The sequence below is a fragment of the Bufo gargarizans genome, chromosome 2, assembly GCF_014858855.1.
Source record: "Bufo gargarizans isolate SCDJY-AF-19 chromosome 2, ASM1485885v1, whole genome shotgun sequence".
Taxonomy (NCBI): Eukaryota; Metazoa; Chordata; class Amphibia; order Anura; family Bufonidae; genus Bufo; species Bufo gargarizans.
The window spans coordinates 584,526,184-584,547,248 of record NC_058081.1 but is presented as its reverse complement, the minus strand read 5'-3'; the positions used below and the strand labels follow the sequence as shown (position 1 = coordinate 584,547,248).

At 42.7% G+C, this 21,065-nt stretch overlaps 1 protein-coding gene across 8 annotated transcripts in view; it reads left to right on the top strand.

Moving 5' to 3' along the window:
- SAMD11 (sterile alpha motif domain containing 11) overlaps positions 1-21,065 on the top strand; it is a 135,782-nt gene that overhangs the window by 65,010 nt on the left and 49,707 nt on the right. For all 8 annotated transcript variants that reach the window (XR_006387921.1, XM_044281810.1, XM_044281811.1 and 5 more), the window contains exons 4-5: positions 1,585-1,635; positions 20,897-21,009. Coding sequence is in view for 7 of the 8 variants with exons in the window: in XM_044281810.1 (XP_044137745.1) it covers positions 1,585-1,635; positions 20,897-21,009 (164 nt within the window). In the remaining variant the exon portion in view is untranslated. The remainder of the gene's footprint in view (positions 1-1,584; positions 1,636-20,896; positions 21,010-21,065) is intronic.

The following is a 21,065-nucleotide window of genomic DNA, read 5'->3' as shown; positions in this document are numbered from 1 at the left end:
TGGTGTCTGTGTTTTGTGGATCTGCTGTTTGCGGTCTGCAAAATGTGGACACGGTCGCATGAATGCACCCTTATTCATATGCTACTCTGTATAGGAACTGAGCAGGAGGCATTGCATAGCAAATTAAGATAGCCTTTAAAATTCTTTTAAAGCTAGTCTTGAGTTTTGCAGGCTATGTAGATACAGTGGTGCAGTGTGGATTTATTCGGCCATATCTGTTCCTCGCAGTGTATGTCCTTGTGTTTGTGGTGGCAATCCGTTCCAGGCACATTCCCAAGACATTCATACCCTAGCAGCAAGCTGATCCCTAGTTTAACCTATTACTTGACCTTGGCATGTGGATCAGGACTGAGCTATTCAGACAGATCAACGTACAGACCTTTAGAGCCGGGGTGCACAACCTTTTTTGCTCAGAGGGCCACATTTTTAGATTGAATCACTCCTAGGGGCCACGGTAAAACATTAAGGGGTACTATATCTGAGACATTGGCATATCGAAAGTGTGTGTCATAAACAGCCACCTCTGCACCTCGTCTACACCATTCCAGGGTGGAAACAGGGGTCAGGAAAACCCCCTATTCCTGTGATATGACCACACAGTGCACCATGTCACATTTGAGTTGAGGTGACCAATGTGATATTTAACAGACGGTCCGATACATTCATGTAAATTCAGGTTTGTTGAAAGCACTGATGACTTTTGTGGTGAATATTTGCACTGATGAATCACTGATCATTGACATCACTGAAGATGGCCTGCACTCATGTCATCAATGATGAATAGTTATACTAATGACATCACTGATGACCCACAATACTACTGACATCACTAATACCTGCACTGTAATGAATCTCTGCACGTATGACACCAAACATGAATACCTGTGCCCATGACATCACTGATGAAGTCATGTACAGATAATATTATCATAATGACTGCACCGATGACATCAAGCATGATTACCTTCCATCATGACCTCACTGATGAAGGCATGCAGAGGTGTTATCTGATTATTCACTGCACTGATGACATCAGCTATGACATCACCAGTGAATGCTTGACTGGTGTCATCCTAGTGAGAATGTGTTTTTTAATCAATTGTGGTCCATGGAGGACATGTTAAAATAAAAAGTCATAGACATTGACAGTTTCCACTGTTCTATGATCAGGATTGTTGATTTTTTTTATATATCCCCTGTAGCTTTCCCAAGAAAACGGCATTGATGGTTTTACCTCATTTCCTAGAAAAATATACACGTTCACTTGAGCAGAACATGCATTTCTGCAGGTGGACCGAAGGTGAAAACATCTGGCAAATGTCTATGGGGGAGATTTATAAAGACTGATGCAAAGGAAAACTGGTTTAGTTGCCCATAGCAACCAATTAGATTGATCTTTTCATTTTCCAAAGGGGCTCTTAAAAATGACAGATGAAATCTGATTGTTTGCTGTGGGCAACTAAGCCAGTCCTGCCTTACACCAGTTTAGAAAAATCTCCCCCTATGTCTATGGCCATGTGTAATCTTGACTTTGGGCTTTATGTCCTTGACTCTGTATTAATTACTACATTTATTTATTAACAGGATACGAGCGCATTGGGACTTAAACATCTCCTTCCAAGACTCCTCCTGCAGGTACCAGGCTTATTTTATTTTACCTTTGTCATATCTCACAATTGTATTATTGTATAGATGCCATTTATGTTTCCTACATCACTTTTGTGTATCTATGAGATATATTGTATCTAATAGTATGTAGAATTTTTTTTTATTTTAAATATTAGAGAGAAATGGAAGTTTTGTGAATATCTGCACATAAATTTCCTATATACGGTAATCTTAAATAGCATCCCATTCCCAAAATACCAAAAGTATATGTTCTGTTCCTTGTCTTCTTGTTAAAAGGGATGTCCCACAAAAAATATTCTACTGTTTTCAAACCAGTACATGGATCTGAATACTTTTATGTTTACATGTAATTAAAAATGTAGCATAGCCACTGAGTTATTCAATAAAATGTATCTGTATAGTGCCGTTCAAGTTTTTATTTCTGTGTCCTGCTCACTGAGATGGCCGCACATGCTCAGTTTCACCTTTCAACTGCCTCCTGAGCTGTGATAGGGAGAGAGGTACAGAAGAAAGACACGCCTCCTGAGCTGTGATAGGGAGAGAGGTACAGAAGAAAGACACGCCTCCTGAGCTGTGATAGGGAGAGAGGTACAGAAGAAAGACACGCCTCCTGAGCTGTGATAGGGAGAGAGGTACAGAAGAAAGTCACGCCTCTTGAGCTGTGATAGGGAGAGAGGTACAGAAGAAAGTCACGCCTCCTGAGCTGTGATAGGGAGAGAGGTACAGAAGAAAGTCACGCCTCCTGAGCTGCAGCCCTCCAGCTGTCGGCTTGATATAAATCTAGCAGAGCAATGAATGTGGAGATCTCTGGATCCATGTGCGGTACAGGACTGGTTCTAGCTTTGTTAGAAAGGTATTGTAATGGACTATATCTGGGATGGCCAACCTGTGGCTCTCCAGCTGTTGCAAAACTACAAGTCCCAGCATGCTCAGAATGCCTACAGCTATCAACCTACACCAGGGCATGGTGGGAATAGTAGTTTTACAACAGCTGGAGAGCCCCAGGTTGCCCATCCCTGGACTATATTCTGTCTGATTTTCATTTTGTACATTATTCATGGGATAACCCCTTTAAAGGTTTTGCATCTGATATTCAGTCATTTTGATTTCTCTTGGTTTCCAACATGAAAGATTGTCACCCAACACTTACCCCTAACTTTTCGTCTTCTTCTCCACTGTGTCAGTCTTTACTGAAGTTTGTGCATTCTGTTAATGAACCAGAATAGATTGTGTTACATCGATAAGTATTATAGTGCATTTAAATGTTGTGGTATTGAATGTCTGATATTGAATGTCTGAATATTGCTGGGGTGTTATTATGAAGTAGTGATGGTGTTACTATAGGGTGCTCCCCGGAGTAACTATATATATACAAGGAACAAGAATCGGCATATTGAGGTAGGAAGCATTTCTTGTTGTCACAGGCCCAGCGGTCTTTGCTGTGCTATGCAGAACTGATGGATTCACAGGGTCACTTATCATCGCAGCTCCAGAAGTCTGCATTATACGAGAGGCGCCTGACGCCGAGGCCAATTTCACACCATTCTAATCTGTCCACCTCTTGTGTGAATCAGCAGGGGCACAGCGGCCTTTTTATGTTTAAGAGGGCGTCTCGTGAATTACATTCTGAGAACTGAGAGCCTCAGTATCTCAGCTACTTTGGCTTCTAATATTTCAGTCCGGTCCTTCAAGGAACTCATTAATCAAAAATTAGCTCTTTTTCAATGAAAGAACAATCTCCCAAGAAGGCGGGAATTTTTTTCTTTTTACAAGCGGATTTAACCATAAGAAAAATTCATTCATCTCTCAACCGCTATAATATGACATCAAAAACACAATTTTGCAAATCTATGCGTGGAAAAAGTGATTTGTTTAAAAAAGGGTGGAGTAGTACAGACTTTATATGGAAACTTAAAGGGATTCTGTCACCTCGTTTTAGCCTATAGAGCTGCGGACACGCACGGCTAGATCACTGCTAGCATGTCCGCAATATACCTGTCCCATAGGGCTGTGTGCTTTTATTGTGTTTAAAAATGATTTTATAGATATGTAAATTAGCCTGGTAAGTAGCCCAAGGGGCTGTACTAACCTTCTTGGAGCCCAGCCACGCCCCCCTGTGAAGGAGCCCAGCACCGCCTGCGGCCTCCGAATCTCCTCCTTGCTCACAGTTAAATCGTAGTAATCTCGCGCATGCGCAGTTCCTTCCCTGAGGCTGATGCCAGCACAGGGAAGGAACACTATACCGGCACTGCGCATGCGCGAGATTACGTCAATCTAACTGTGAGCAAGGAGGAGATTCGGAGGACGCAGGCGGTGCTGGGCTCCTTCACAGGGGGGGCACCGCTAGGCTCCAAGAAGGTTAGTACAGCCCCTTAGCTCCTTACCAGGGTCATTTACATATCTATAAAATAATTTTTTAAACACAATAAATGGATACAGCGCTATGAGACAGGTATATTGTGGACAATGTCCGCAGCTCTATAGGTTAAAACGAGGTGACAGAATCCCTTTAAAGGGCATCTTTGACAAGGCCAGGCAGTGTAAACATTGTCACGCCTGACCAAGGGCACATGCAACAAGTCAGCCAGTTTCGTAGGTTCAAATCTGCTGACAGATGCCCTTTAAAGGGAACCTGTCCCCTCCCAAAACCATCCCAAGACGCCAGCAGTGCCTGCGTGTAGCCCGCAGTGTGTTTCTGATGATGCCTTTCTTTCTGAAGGCAGATGCAGCAAAAGTACTGAAAACTTTGTTTTATCCCCTGCCGGCGTGCTTCTCCACACATGCTTGAAGTCAAGGGGGCAGCGGCCTCCTTGCTTCAAGTCACGGTACCCTCGCCCCCTTCCCTGCCCCTTCGCTGTGACTGACGGCGCTTATGCAGAGAGTTTGGCAAAGCCAGCCGGACTGCCGGCCATCAGTCACAGCAAAGGGGCAGGGAAGGGGGCGAGGGTACCGTGACTTGAAGCAAGGAGGCCGCTGCCCCCTTGACTTCAAGCATGTGTGGAGAAGCGCGCCGGCAGGGGATAAAACAAAGTTTTCAGTACTTTTGCTGCATCGCCTTCAGAAAGAAAGGCATCATCAGAAAAACACTGCGGGCTACACGCAGGTACTGCTGGCGGCTTGGGATGGTTTCCTTTTAAGGTTTGGCCGACAGCTATTCTTCTCGGCTACCCCATACACATGCACTTCCAGCACGACCAAGTATGCATGTGCTTTCAGTGGAAGTTAAAGAGGACCTGTCACCCCAAAATGTAGTGCAATCTGCAGGCAGCATGTTAATGGAACATGAGAATCTGAGCATATTTTTTTAGGAAAATATTCTGTAAAATTTGGCATTTATACATTTAAAGGGGTTTTCCGGTAATAGTTATTTTTTATCAAATGCCCACAGCCTGCCTCCTGAAACAGAAGATTCATTCTCACCTGCCCCACTCTGCTCTGGTCATTGAGCTGCCCCGCTGTCTCCATCTTCCAGTCCCCGCACTGTTTACATCCAGCCGGCCGTGGGCATGAAGCCAGTCGTTCACTAGGGCGGTGCATGTGACCATATCAACAGAGTGGGGACTGGAAGATTAAGTCAAAAGGGGCAATGTGGAGGACCAGAGAGGCATGGATCAGGTAAGTATGAATCTTTTTATTTTCAGGGGGCATGATGTGGACACTTGATAAAAAATAAATACTGGAACACCCTTTTAAATCTCAGCTATTTCCACACTTTAGTCCACCCCCATGTACAGCTATCAGTGACTAGTGTATACACACTTACACAGAGAATACTATCAATCACTGATAACACCCCCCCCCCCCCCGTGTACAACTGAAGTCAGAAAAAGCTGAGATATAAATGTATTAAAATTACAAGTTTTACTGAATCTTTTCTCACAAAGCTATATATCAGTCTGCTCAGCTCCTCCTGCTCTATAACATGCTGCCTGCAGACTGCACTGCCTTTTATGTTGACAGGTCCTCTTTGGGCTGCTACCAGACACCTCTGTCCTATATGCTGACTGACAATGACTGATGGTGGCCATGATCTCTGTATGTACTTGAGCAAGCCAATTGTTTCCAACAGGATGATAAAGGGAATCGAGGGTGATGGATTGATAACCTGACTTTAATCATAGCAAAAAAATCTCTGCTTGTAAAGTCTGTCATCATTGAGGCAAAGCAGGGTTGTAATAATCGTTTTTGGCTAGGTAACCTTGCCAAACAATGAAACATATATAATTTCTTGAAGACCTGTGAGTAAGGGTACGTTCACATAGCTAAAATCCACCGCAGATTTAGTTGCAGAAAATGGCTGTTTTCAGCAGTGCAATCTACAATTAAAGCGCCAGCAGGAGCTTCCTATTGACTTACAACTCAACCATGTGTGTCTCCAGAAGTAGAGCAGTTTTTGCTGCATTTCCAATTGAAGTCAAAGGAGAAGGGCTAAAAAAGTTAGCATCTTTTGTGTGTTTTTGGCAGAGTTTTGGCTCTGCTCACAACGCCTATAATAGGCTCACAATAAGCCTACTGATCTGCCACTGTCTTTTACTTGCTTAGCCTCAGTGTGACATGGGGGGAGATTGGGATATTTAGGGTAACTGCAGTCACACCTGGTTTAGGCATTAAGTTCATCCTGATTTGAACCTCTTATAATTATTAAAGCAGTAGGGGTTGATTTACTTTTTGAAGACGAGAGAACCATACAATCTTTTGGAATGTGGATACTCTTTACCCTGAATGTTATATATTGCACCCCTAAAGGGTTAAATAGATACTTATTTCTTTAGGTGCCTTACAGTAAATCCTGACCCTAATCCTCCCCTTTTATCCTCACGGGGGTCATCCTGCCCTAACAAGCTGTGCGCTGACGAAAGGGGCTTACGCAGCTTTCCCTTACTGTGTAGGACTAGTGTCAGCTACTTGCGTCCCTCCCACAGCTGTCATATCCATAAAACCGATCCCTTCAGCCTGTGCTGACTCAGATTGCTGTGTCTTACCAGGTCTTTTTACGGGGTGTCACCTTCTCTTATCGCCGAGCACAGAGGTGATGGGTGGAAGGAAAGAAGTCCAGCTCCCAGTATGCTGGAAATGCTGTGCTTGTGCCCTCTACCTGTAGATGGCTTCACCGCTTCCCCACCGATGGACTACTTGGGTCTTGCTCCATACTTGTGGTGTAGGTGTACTGTTGATTCATTATATAAAATTGGCCATAGATACCAACATTTAGCCTGGATCACTGTAGATCCCCGAGGTTTTCTTTACTGGAACATTTGTCCTTCAATTGGAAATTCACCCAAAAGTGATCAAAGAGCCAGAAGATCATAATGGTGGACTTCATGAGCCCATTTTTTTTTTTAAACTTTCTAGCATCTAAATCTCCTCGGCTCTGCTTCTGTCACTGGAAATCTCTTACACAACAATTCAAACAAAGGGCCATTCAAATCAATGGAGCTTTGCTTAGAATGAAGTGTCAGAGATTTCCAGTAACAGTGATTTGGGTGGTCTACAGAGTGTTGCACCTGCTTTACTCTTGAAATTGGTAGTTGTTCTTGCTCACAGAATCCACGTAGGTATGCGCAGCATGTCAGAAGATCATTTTGTCTTCTTATAGTGAGTTAGCTGAGATATGGGGTCATGTTTGGTGTCCTTCTCCATGATTTTCTAGTGGCAAAACCTTGGACATAGCCGGGTTTTTTTCAATTTGAAATCGCGCACAAATCTTGCAACCTGGCCTCACCTAAAATATGGCAACCAGATGCCATATAGATTTGGTGCACCTTCTTGTGTTGTAGCCCTTCACTCATTTTTATAAATGTGCCCATTGACTAAAGCACCTTATTCTTTAAGCTTTTCTGATGACATCTAATAATGTTTTAAGCTTCACAACCCACGGCAAAGATAATGCATCCCTTCTTTAATTTTTCAGCAGATACTAATGCCCTATAAATATACCCTCGCACATACACAAAATACTCCCGGAGATAACGATCACGCAACACATGCTGGCGGGGATAATCAGCTTCTTGCGGACGCTCTTGGGTATAATCAGACTCTGACTTCCTCCCAGAGCTGTCGGAGCTCCCGCCCCCTGGTAGCATTTATCGGATTTTATTTTCGGAGGTGGGAGGCGGCAGGGTCAGGGTGATTGGTTTCCTTATTGATCTGTGCGGCTCAGTATAATCCCTGCAGCTGCTGGGAGCTCGTTAAAGGATGGAGAGGCTGAGAGGGCTTTTACTCTTTATTTATATGTCTCCTCTGCTCATATTTTATGTAGGGGGAAGCGTCTTTTTAAAACTTGGTACTTTTATAGAAGCCGCAGTAACTCCTTCTTTGCCTGGTTGCTCTAATAGAAGGAAAACTATGCAGGACAATTGCTTTTCTCCCTCATCTTTTTGGTTGGGTCATATAAGTTCAGAAGGAAGGGTGATCCACTAGCCACAATGTCCTACTTGGACCAAAATCTTCTTATCTTTCAGATCTATCTATTTATTTACCTTTACAAATAATACAGCATATCTTCTAAATTATATGTTTATGCACCATTTTATCATCTTTTCTGTATGTTAGATAGTAGCAAGTACTAGTCCAAACTGGTAGTCTAATAGTCAGAATGTGACGAGTGGAGAAAGCTAAAAAATTTTGTATATTGAATGTAATGCAGCAAGAAATTGTGTGTCCAACCTGCGTTTTTGGTCTTTTTTCTTCTGTAAATGTATCACTTTTCCTGGCGTGCTTTCTGAGTGTGCAGGTTCTTCCTGATATGATGTTTGCCATTATGTTGGTGCGGTTTCCTGCTGTCCACAGACATCTGCCGACGTTTACCATGCAATTTCACAAAAACACAGTAAGAGAGGGAAACTGCAGCTGCATCCCCCTCCTCTGTCTGCAGTTTACTGTATTACCGCTGGTGGATTTTTGAGAACAGAGGAGGTTTTTGATTTATTTATTTTTTTCAAAGAGACTCCAATCAGAATATGGATCACCACAGGTTCACGGAATGTGCAAAAAACGCTAATATCTCCATATAACCTGAAATAGTCAAGAAGAAATGTTTTCTACTGTATGTTAAATTTGGTTTCTACGATGTACAGGGGTTTTCCAGTGAGAGAACTCACTTCCATTGATCAGCTGTTGTTCTGCCGCTGCTCTGGTCCCTGCTGCTCCGCACTTCCTGTTCAAACATGACACATTGGAAATGCCAGAATTGCAATTTTTCCCTGAAAAAGGTTGAACTTGATGGACTTTTTTTTTTCCAACCCACTAACTATGTATCACATATACACAAAGTTTAATTTCTTAACATGTACCATTGAAGTATAAAATATAAGAAATAACACAATAAATTGATTTTGATGCCTTTACCAATAGTTACCTTAAATAAGAGCTGGCACTGTGTTGTCTTAATAGCAGGAGTATGCAGTGGCGGTGCATGTCCCTTCATATGATACCTTAGAGCTTTTCTCTTACAATTAGATGATAATGTCACCGGATTTTGCTATGTTCTGCATTTTAGCTCTTCCGATAGAGAAGAAATGAATGAGCTGATAGAGGAACAGTGAGGCATCTTTATCATATTGAAGTGGATCACACTAGGATTCTTTCAGCATTCCTTTAATTAATTCATCTGAGGATAGCAATTACCCTTTAAGAAACCATTGCTGCTTCCAGTTGAATCTTGGTGACTGCTGTGATCTAGAAGTAAAACATTTTTTGTGGTATGGTTACTTGGGAAGGCGTCTGTGACTCAGGCCCTGTGTTGCTTTTATAACTCATAAAATACAGTATGTTTCGCTGGCATAGAAAGGTTTTTATCATAAAGTCACTAAATAGTGAAACAATTTCAGACGGCTGAAAGAAACATCCTATTAATAAAGCATTTTAACTGAGACATACAAGATGAACATATATTTAGATTTTTACCTGCAATGATTAAAAAAAGTATACTTGGAATGATTATTTTTTGGACATATGGTGTAATGCTAGCTCACCAGTAATATTCAAGTAGTGTAATTTGCGTCTATTTATTTCATTATCCTTCATTGTGGGCCATGTGTCATGGGATCCGACCTCCAGCATCTTTCCTTTGTAGCTAGGATATCAGTCTCTCCTCTTGTGTGGAGGACTTCCTTTGAGCTACGGGCTTGCATCATTATCTATCATATCCCCCACATATTATTGAAGGTATTATTTATGTTGTCTTAGGAGTGTAGTAATATAGTAGGTGAGTCCATACAATGATTAGCTGGAGAGTTATAAACCTCCCCTGATGCACACTCAATGTCTGTATTCTCTATGTGGGCTGTGTGCAGAATCTCCAGTGTATTCCTATGAAATGCAGCTTCACGTTGGTCTCCCTTGCATCCTGCTTGTAAGAGCTGGCAGTGAGAAACTTATCACAAGCAGGAGGCAAGGGAGATTAGCTGAAGCTGCATAGCATAGTATTAGGAATGAGTGAGTCAATTGTATGGAATCGAGTTGTCTCATTAGCAAGAGTTCTTCACCAGGTGGAGAAGCGCCGCGCCCACCTGCCTGTTAATGAGGGGTCGTACATCTTGACCGGCTTTGACAATCTTGCACCTGCCTGTTCAGGCGCCGCTACTAAGAAAGGTAGCCACGCATGAGCAGTCGCTGATCCAGTATTGGAAGCAGAGCCTCTGCGGCATTAGGGGAACCATATCAGAGGGGAAATAGGAATTGGTATGGCATAAGTGACCCATCAACCACAACAGGTATTCAGAAGGCATACACAGAAGCATCTTTTTTTTTCTTACACAGTAGTCCATTGCTCCGTTATATATGAATGCTTTTTTAAGTGTGTTTTAGACTGAAAATGACTCCTAACTCGGAAGAAGCATCACACGTCTTGACAAACTCTTGTTTTCTTCATGATGACTTACTGATGATAGGGATGTGCAGTCGCATGGTGTGTCTTTCTGCACTTGGCATGTGTAGAGAATTCACTGTGAGTTCTGTAACACAATGTTCAAAGGGGAAATTAGAAGCAGAAAACATGAATGATCTAAACTGGCTGTTTTCTGTCTGCCTTCGTTCATCTGCGCACTCCTGTTTTGCTTAAATTATCCTAATTAATATACTATGCCCATGTTATTAAAGGAGAACTCTAAAGGGAGACATCAAGTCCACTACCAGATCCTCCCTCCAGAGGTGCACTGTAGCACAGCATATACTTAGAGATATCCTTGTTCCAGCTCTTATCCCAGATCACAAGTACGTGAAGACTTGTGTGGCAGTGTGTTGTCACTTCCATTGTGTTATAGACTTCTAATTTAAAGACGTCTTTTTTTAGTAAGTAATTGCATTGCCATGGTTCGCCTGCAGCACATCACCCTGTGTAAACGGGATGTGCTGCAGACAGTATGGCTCCTTAAAATGGGCCAATTATTGAGGAAAGAACCCAGTCATCGGCCGGCGTAAAATGACCTATGGTAAAGCCTGGTCAAGTCACATTTCCATTAGAAAAACGCAACAACTAGTGGTTTTCTACTGTCTTTCAGTAGGATATGATTAGGAGAGGCTTTTATCCTGTGGAGGTAAATCGGAATGTCAATTCACTGATGCCAAGCAGAGGCCTTGAAAGTGGGGATAGGAAAACAATAAATTTTAGGCTGTTGCATAACTTGTCATTGTACAGTAAAGCACTGAAAAGATGCCTAGTATTATGCTCCATAAGCTGTGAATTGCAATGGGCTTTACCAGTATAATCATTACATATGTGTCCCATTCAGATCCCAGTTTGCATTTTTTTTTCTCCTGCAGCCCCGTAGAATTTCTCCATGGTCATTGGTTGCCCCCTCCCCAGTGATGCTGTTAATCACCCTCAGGATTGCGTGGCTGGCATCTTTCCGCAGCCTTCGGCTCCTCTAATGGGATTGGCAGGGTCACTGTTTCTTGAACAGTTTAAGGCTGCTTAAGGCATTTGGTTAATTGATTCCAAATCACCTTGATTACAAATATGCTAATTGCTTTTTCTGCCCCCTGCTGTGACCTCCTCCCCACCTTGGTTAATGCCCTCAACCCCCTCCTTCTCTGGGTCAGCGAAAGGGTACCCTCCTGTCCATTTTCCTTTTAAAAGTCTATTCCCTCCACGTCTTGCTCTCAGAAATATCCATGAATAATTCAGAGCAGAATATGCTGAGGGTGACAGAAAGTAATGCCAGTTGACCATTTAACTGCCGTTACACGATTGGTTTTCTGGCCTTCTCCTATCCAAGAGTGAAGTGCTTAGCAAATGTCAAGGAAGGCTGATGAGTATGTGCCTGCTGAAGGGGTGGTGTATTTTGGTATTTTAAAAGTACTGTGTAGAAAATTCTGACCTCTGCAGTACTGCAAAGTTTATGTCTAACCGTGTCCTGAGCGGTCAACATTTTGCAGGTGAAATAAAATGATCATTTCATTAGGAGTTTAGTCTGCTTTCTAATTGTAGGGGATGTCCCACAAAAAAATATTCTACAGTTTTTAAACCAGCACCTTGATCTGAATTCTTTTGTAATTGCATGTAATAAAAAATCTAGCATAGCCACTAAGTTATTCACTTAAATCTTTCTGTACAGCGCCACTTGCTGTTGTTTTTTTCTTATTTGTGTCCTGCTCAGTGAGATTGCCGCACATGCTCAGTTTCATCCTCCAGCTGCCTCCTAAGCTGTGATAGGTAGAGCATGGACATACCTCCTGAGCTGTGATAGGTAGAGCATGGACACGCCTCCTGAGCTGTGATAGGTAGAGCCTGGACACACCTCCTGAGCTGCAGCAGAAAAGACACTCCCCTTGAGCTGGCAGCTTAGTTTTAAATCTAGCAGAAACATGAATGGGGAGATCTCTGGGTCCATGTGAGGTACAGGGCTGGTTCCAGCTTTGTTAGAAAGAGATGTTCATGTACTTTATAATGTCTTTACATTAATCATGGGATAATCACTTTGATTGGGTGGTCTGATTTTTTTCAGAAACATACAACTTCTGTGTATGGGCTCTGTTTGACATTACAGCATAGCTCCATTTACTTGAATAGGACTGAACTTTAATACTAGACATAACCCATGGATAGGTGTGGTGCTGTTTAGAAGATACATTTTCCTTGACAATCCTATTAACCATTATGCACTACAGTAATATCATAATACAAACGACATATGTTGTTAAATAAATCCCTTCTACCTGATGAGGCTGGCATACTTACTTTGAAAATTAAAGTCAAAATTGTTGTATAAGCCTTTTTGAAAGTTTCTTAGCCTGATAAAAAAAAATTGCACTCATGAGTCTGCGGCATTCATGAGCTGAACCTAGACTAATAGTCGAGCTCCTCACAGTGTACCTCCTCTGCTGCTGCTGCTGAAATCTCACACTTCTGAATACAAACTGCAGATTGTCAGTAGGGAGAGGAGATTGGGCTTAGGGTACTTTCACACTTGCGTTGCTGGAATCCGGCAATCTGTATGCAAACGACGGATCCAGGTGCGGATCTGTCTCACAAATGCATTGTGAGTCATCCGGAAACATGGATCCAGTATTTATTTTTTTCACAGATTTAAAGGTCTGTGCATGCGCGGATCGGAAGACCGGATCCGTCAATGCGGCAATTTTAATGCCGGATCTGGCACGAATACATTCCAATGGAAAAAAATGCCTTTCCATTCAGAATGCATTAGGATAAAACTGATCAGTTTTTTTCCGGTATTGAGCCCCTAGGACGGAACTCAATACTGTAAAACTTAAGGGTACTTTCACACTTGCGGCAGAGGATTCCGGCAGGCAGTTCGGTCGCCGGTACTGCCTGCCGGATCCGGCAATACGGACGCAAACTGATGGCATTTGTCAGACGCGGATGCGGATCCGTCGGACAAATGCATTGAAATACCGGACCCATCTCTCCGGTGTCATCCGGAAAAACGGATCTGGTATTAATTTTTTTGTATTTTTAAAGGTCTGCGCATGCGCAGATGGGAAAGCCGGATCTGTTTTGACGGAACACTTAATACCAGAAAACAAAACCGCTAGTGTGAAAGTACCCTTAGCTGATGAATACACTTGGAGTTGTCTGCTCTCTCACTCTCTAACTGGAATTAGCATGCTTTATTTTATTATTGGATGGGAAAACGTTGGAAAATGATTATCCATCCATTCTGACATGGAATTCAAAGTAAGTTCACCAGTCTCATTAGGCTAAGTCCGTTCACTGATCCTCTTTAACCGCCCATACACTTCATTCTTGTCTTTGAACAGTGGAGGATTTGACCTCCATAATCATTATATGTTCTAAATATTTGGATCTCAGTGTAAGGTTCTTTCCTAATCTGAACAGGAGACATACTGATCCAGTGATGCCTTTTTTACAGTTATACGCTTGGTATGCATCCCTTGATCCACTTGAAATTGCAACACGTGAAAGGAAAGGTTGTGCAATTATGTGGAATCACAAGAGTAATAGACATGTTAATGATATGCAGATGATAGAAATGGAAACAATATTCAAAACATCTCTATTTATTTAGTATTGAGCATGAGCGCCACACGCAGCAATATACACGCATATGCCTTGGCAAGGTATCAGTGAGGTTACTAATTGTGGCTGAGGAATGTTCCTTTGACGTCTCAGATGAGCTCAATGGGAGACGAGTCCGGAGACGCTGCAGCCCATGTAGGCCATGCATGGTGCTCACAGTAGCAAAAGCAAAATGCAGCGTGGTGTTGGCCTGTTAAAAAATGAAGGCCTCCTCATGGCATTGCCCACGTGGTCTTCAGACCAATCTCTGGCTGTCATTACATCCGTGACAAAAAGCGGGATTGATTGCTGAAGAGGACAGACCTCCATTGCAGTCTCATTTGCCATCTTGCTGTGCACCGTGATAGCCTTTATATACAGTGGCGTGCGTTCAGTGAAACACCTGTAGCTGGCCCAGTGCCATGCCAATGCCTTCTGGTGGTTTGTATAGACACGCCATTCTTCTAATCAGATCATCTGTCCGTGCAGAGGTTCGCCTCTGTGCACCTCTTGCTGTCAATCCAGTTCATCATTGTTCTCCCAACCACCGGGAAACACTGAACATTGAACATTACTGACATCCAAGCCTGGAGGTGTAGTGGTCTGCTGGATGCATCACACAATCCTCAAACATGACTTGATCCGAATTTTTGGGAATTTTATGTGGCTAAAGAAAATTCCATCTTTTATGCCCCCTCCTCCCATAGATTGGAGCTAATGTGCTTAAAAAATTGATCATCTGCAGATTTTAGCGACACCTGCTACTTCCTCAATTTGCATAACCTTGCGACTTGTCCTTGCGACTTCAATGTTGAGGAGTGTATGTCTGTAACCTCTATCGGCAGGATTTGTATAGCTGCAGATGACACTGACATCACATGTTTTCCAGGTGAAACTTTTCCAGTCATTCAAGCATAGTTGTAACCTTCATACAACCCTGTATGTTTCCCCGCTGTCTGGTGCTAATGCTTTTCCAAGCATTATTAAAGCCTCGTTCCCGCCACCTTGTCGTCTGCCGCAGTCGCTTGTTAATTTAGTACAGTTTCAATAATCGTATGTGCATTGTTTGAATGAGGCTCTGTGTGGAAGAACTTGAGATCTGTAGAATTGTTTAATTGTCAGTAAACTGTCTCCTCTCGTAAGATGAAAGTGAGCTGTAGGAATGGCTCCACTATGAGCTGTTATGCTTCTGATGACTTAAAGGGAATGTGTCATCAGAAAATGACATTATTATTTAAATCACTTTTTTATGTTAAAGGGGTTTCCCAGGATTTTAATACTGATGACCTATCCTCAGGATCGGCCTGACACCCGGCACCCCGCCGATCAGCTATATGAGGAGACGGTGCGCGCAGGGTGCACGTGCCGTCTTCCTGCTCACCGCAGCTGTCTATGGCAAAGCAGCAGCGAACAGGAAGAGAGACGGGAGACGGCACATGCATACAGCTGATCGGCGGGGGTCCGACATCTGATATTGATGACCTATCCTGAGGATAGGCCATCAATATTAAAGGCCCGGGGAACCGCTTTAAGCATATATTTAGAATTTTGTTTTAATTTTCCATGTGACTATCTATAGTTTTTGCACTGGCCACTCATTAGGTACCACTTCTTGGTCTGTACGTATTATTTCACTGCAGTTATCTGCTTATCATTACAGGCATGATTAGAATGACAGATATCACCTGTCTATAAAATATAAATATATAGATAGATAGATATAGAAAACTTCCATTCACAATAGGTGATATCACAGCTTATCTACTCCCTTCTGAGCTCTGCACAGGACACAGAGCATGCCTAGAAATGCTCTTTGCGCACACATTGTGACTTTTGTACAGCAGACACCTGGAGTACAAGTTTAGTAGACATGTTGGTAGTCTTTGGACTGTACAGTACTTAACTCCCTTTGGCATTACTCAGTGATTTGAAATGCCCTTTGCTTAGGATGTCATATCTGCGGTAGCAGAAATCTCATGAAGGGCCAAAGGGGTCGGAACTTTCTGCATAGAAGCGTTTTATTTTGGAAATTGGTGCAAGGTAACCGTTCTCACCAGTGTGATCTCTCATATGTCTATGCCATATCAGAAGATGATTGTGACTAGATTTTCCCTTCAACTTTTTCTTCACCAGATGCTTTCTTTCACCAGATGTGACTTGGTATATTGATATGAAGCAACTTTGCAACTAGTGTTGTTTCAAAACTGCATAAATGACTATGCAGACCTATGTGTCTCCATGGTAACATAATACAAACAGTCCATTTGTAGTCTGATCCTGCTGTCATATTCCTTTTGTCTTCCTACTCTCCTACTTTTTACTAACATACCTTTAGTTGCTTAGCAAGAAGTTAGGGACACATGCTTGTCAATATGACAGCTAGATCAGACTACTCAGGGTATGTTTGTAGTCTGTTACCATGGAAACGCATAGGTCTACATAAACTGTGCATATAAAACGTCAGGAAAGTTGCCTTGTTTTTTTTGTTTACGGTAGTTTTTTCCCCCCATTTTGGACGTGTCCTAAAAATTTTTTGTTGGGTTGACCTTTTTAATGTGCCTCTACATATCTTTCATTTGGAAGCAACCCAGGTGCTTTTTAGGAGGGTAACTAGTTATATTTTAAAGTTTTAATATCTGAGTGCCATACTTTTACGTTTTCAAACAATTAAAATGTTATATTGCAAATTTTTTTGAACTCCTCAAACTCAAGACTATAACAGTGTCTTGACAGTCGCGGAGAGAATCGGCGTCTTCATCATCTAGGGTTGGGAGGCTAATTAGTTTGGACTTGAGTTGCCAAGTCTCTTTATTTATTTTTTTTAATTCCAGAGCTCTCTTGTGCATTAGAGGTTAAATCTGAACAGCCCTCTGTAGACCTTTCAATCCTTCATGGAAAATATAAGGTGGACTGTGTGAAAGGAAGAGGAGATCCGGAGATTTTATCGTTAAGTGAAGAGCATTAAAGATAGGATTTACAGCTGTGCCTCCTCTTATTTATTTATTACATCCCCCCCTCGCTCACTGAATTCTAATGAGCTAATTAGCAGATTCCCGTGGGACGTGAGTTTGCGAGCGGGAAGAAGGGGGGGGGGGCGGGGGGATAAGAAGGAAAGGAAGAGGGGAGCGGTAGAGGGGGACAGCGGAGAGGTGACGGGAGCTCATTAGGCGGTATCAGCCTCTTCTCGCAGCCTACGGCAGGGTCTAGGAAAGAGTGCATCAGGCGGGAAGCGGGATTATGTAGCTGACAAGATTGTGGAAGGTGCTGGTAGCTCGGAAAGCCATGCTGAACAATCCCTTCTTAACCCACCTGCTGCCAAGACTGAGACTCTCAACTGTGCTTACGTGTAATGCTGAGGAACTTGTTATTTCTTTGCTGTCTTCCACACTTTTTCACTAAGTTTCACCAAAGACGCACGTCTCTTGTCTATTTATAATGATACAGTACATTATGCAAGATGCCCATAGCCATTAGATGATTCTTGCCCATTTTGGACAAAGTTGTCCAGACTGGTATAGCGTTGATGTCTATGGGCAGTTTCAGAAACCCGTCCAACCAATCTGAGGGAAATAATGATTACCCAAGTTGGATTCCCCCCCCCCCCCCCCAGTCCGCCTCGACATACGTTGGGGCTGTCTTTCTGTGTTCCCCATTCCAAAACATAAACTTGAATGCTTGAACAAGAATATGCACATTTATGGATGTTTTGGATGATGAAGCCTCATCTCAAGCCTACGGTTGTGCTCATGTCTTACCAACGAATAACACAAGTTCAGACACATATGTGTAGCATCGAGGCTGAAAGTAAATTTTATCTACCATACTGGTTGTCAGCCTTCAGGTGAATGAGGTGTAGCTGCACTACCTTGCACAGCCCAAGAATGGCGCTGTTCTTCTGGAAAGGCAGACCCTTGTTCTAATCCTTTACGGACCCTTTACTCGTAAACCTTTGGATCCCCAGTATACTAGCTCGGATCATTTGTGGATTTTATGGATCTGATATATAGGAACTGACAAGCAAAGCATATAATAGGGGGAATAATACTGTAGAAGTTTAATATGTGGGGAAGTATACACCCATATAATAATACTGCAAACAATATTGCAGAATATGGATCTGCACAATATACCATGTATCCATACTATAACGCTTTGGTATGCTTGATAGGTTTATCATTGTATGTAGGAGAGACAGGCCCACAGGCACCATTAAAATATGAATGAGGCCATCATCTCTAGCCATGACGGCCAGCTGTGAGGTGCAGCCCAATGTGTCTGGCAATGGTACAGGCCAGTAATAACTCTTTTTGTGCCAAGACTTCATTGCACTGCCCATAAGGATACATTGCAGCCCCCTCCCTCCCATCTCCGTGCTGAAGGTAACATTAATCTCCATTTGTCCTCTGGACGGGTCTTTTCCAGTGCGATCTGTGAGATTAAACACACAGAGAACTGATAATCACCTCATAAACTGCTTACAGACCAGCAATATTTACATAATGTGCTGCACTGGGAGAGGATCGCACCCAAGGGGGATTACCATGTACATGGACACTGTCTGCAGACGTCGCGCCCCTCCCCCCCACTAATAAACGCAGTGCAGGCACAGTAAGAGTCTATCATGGGTGCTGCTGTGAGATGGGGGCAACGGTCTAGAAAAGAAAAAGCATGTGTTTTTTTTTGTTGTTGTTGTTTTTTTGTCGACAGAAGTCTGTAGCCAGACTAGCCAAAATGCTGGTAATATGAAGACAGCCTGATCCAATTAGGGGGTCTTACAAACAGATTAGCTCAGCTTCTGTCACAGTGCTGGGGGCTGCTGGCCATGGTGCTGGAGGGCCTCCATGTGCCAATAGGTGGGGGCTTAGTGGGATATATATATAATTTAGAAGGCGTCATCCAGTACCGCTCAGTAGGTCATACCGAAGGGGAGCTTGAGTTCAGCTTGAAGTCGTCCTCTTCTGCCTTTCTCCACCCCATGCAGACAATGTGCTGTGTGTTGCAGGGACAGAGATGGGGGTCTCAGATCATGTGAGTAAATATGTCATCCTACAATTAGCACAGTGTGCAGATTATTAGTAATTATTGGCTTAGTTGAAATATGGAGGTAAAATGTTCTGAACCCGTCGGAGTAGGTATAGCACGTCCCCTCTGCCCGCTCAGTTAGCGCACAAGGAGGTTGTAGGGTCTTTTGCCATAAACACTTGGCAGCTACAAAGTCATTTCAGGACTTTAAACTACGGAGGGGATAAGATGCCGTTCCAAGGGTCCCTTATCATGAAATATAAGATCTGTAATTACAGGAAGGGGAACGATTCTCCTTGTCATGCTTGATAACCCACAGAAATAATAATGATTTAGCGGCCTCCATCCAGTGATCTCAAAGCACTTGGTAGGAGTTGTTCTTTACCAGTTTTAATTGGTGCTCATTAGCGTATAGTGCTTTACGACATCAGCCAAGCTGGTAGGTGACTGGGAGACTGTGGGTTATACAGGGTGGCCGTATGAATAGTAGAAGTGCTATGGTGTACAGGTAACTTATATGCTCACATTTACTGGTGTATATATGTTTCTTTTTGCATCTCGGTGTATTTTGTTGTATTTGGTTACTTACATAGGACCAACATATTACTCAGACCTGTATGCCGTCTGTCCCTGCGTGCACTGCTTTGGGCTCAGAAAACTAATCTTCTTACATCACCCATATATCTACATATTTATTTTTGGAGTGTGAGAGAAAACTGGGATACCTGGAGGAAACCCATGCAAATTCAGCAAGATAATACAAATTATACTGTATAATTTATTAAGTTCTGAATGTTCAAACAACTTGTGAAGACCCTTTGGTTTATCACCCTAGGGCCTTTCCCAATATGTGTCCACAGTCTTAGTCATACAGTAGTGTGCGGCATGTACAAGTAGACATCTTAGGGTCCATTCACACGTCCGTTGTTTCTTTCCTGATCTGTTCAGTTTTTTGCGGAACAGATCTGGACCCATTCATTTTCAATGGGTCCTGAAAAAAAATCAGACATTGTGCTGTCCGATTTTTTTCAGGACCCATTGAAAATGAATGGGTCCAGATTTGTTCTGCAAAAAACGGAACAGATCAGGAAAGAAACAACGGACGTGTGAATGGACCCTTAGGCTGAGTTCCTATCTTCCTTGACTTTTCTGTTATTCTGTTCCATCAGCGGAACAGAAAATCAGAAAAAACATGGCTATTAAAGGGTTTGAATGGTTAATCCTAAGGCTACTTTCACACTCGTGTTTAGTGCGGATCTGTCATGGATCTGCACAAACACATCCGTTCAGATAACCGCATGCATCCGTTCAGAACGGATCCGTTTGTATTATCTTTAACATGGCCAAAAAGGATCCGTCTTGAACACCATTGAAAGTCAATGGAGGACTGATCAGTTTTCTATTGTCAGTGAAAACGGATCCGTCCCCAGTGACTTACATTGTGTGTCAGGACGGATCCGTTTGGCTCAGTTTCGTCAGACGGACACCCAAACGCTGCAAGCAGTGTTTTGGTGTCCGCCTCCAAAGCGGAATCGAGACAGAACGGAGGCAAACTGATGCCAGACTGATGTCAAACTGATCAAAAATGTTTAAAATACTCAAAATAACCCATTCAGACAAATACGGGGTTAATAAGGATCAATTTGTCTCATTTTTTGTAAGGTAGATGTGAACTTAGCCTTACTTGAATTGCTGCACTTGTTCCAATCTAGAAATATTATTATTCTTCTCTTCTAATTTTCTGCTTTCTATTTTCACTTACAGCCGCGATAGTGACCTTACCAGCATCATCTCCAACCTTCATCAGAGCCACCAACTCGTTATGCCTGAGAATCAGAGTAAGAGAAACAGTCATCAGCTCAGTTTTTCATCTACCGGTTAGTATCCACAATTCTGATCTCAACACATTAACAATGGCTAATACTACCAAAAG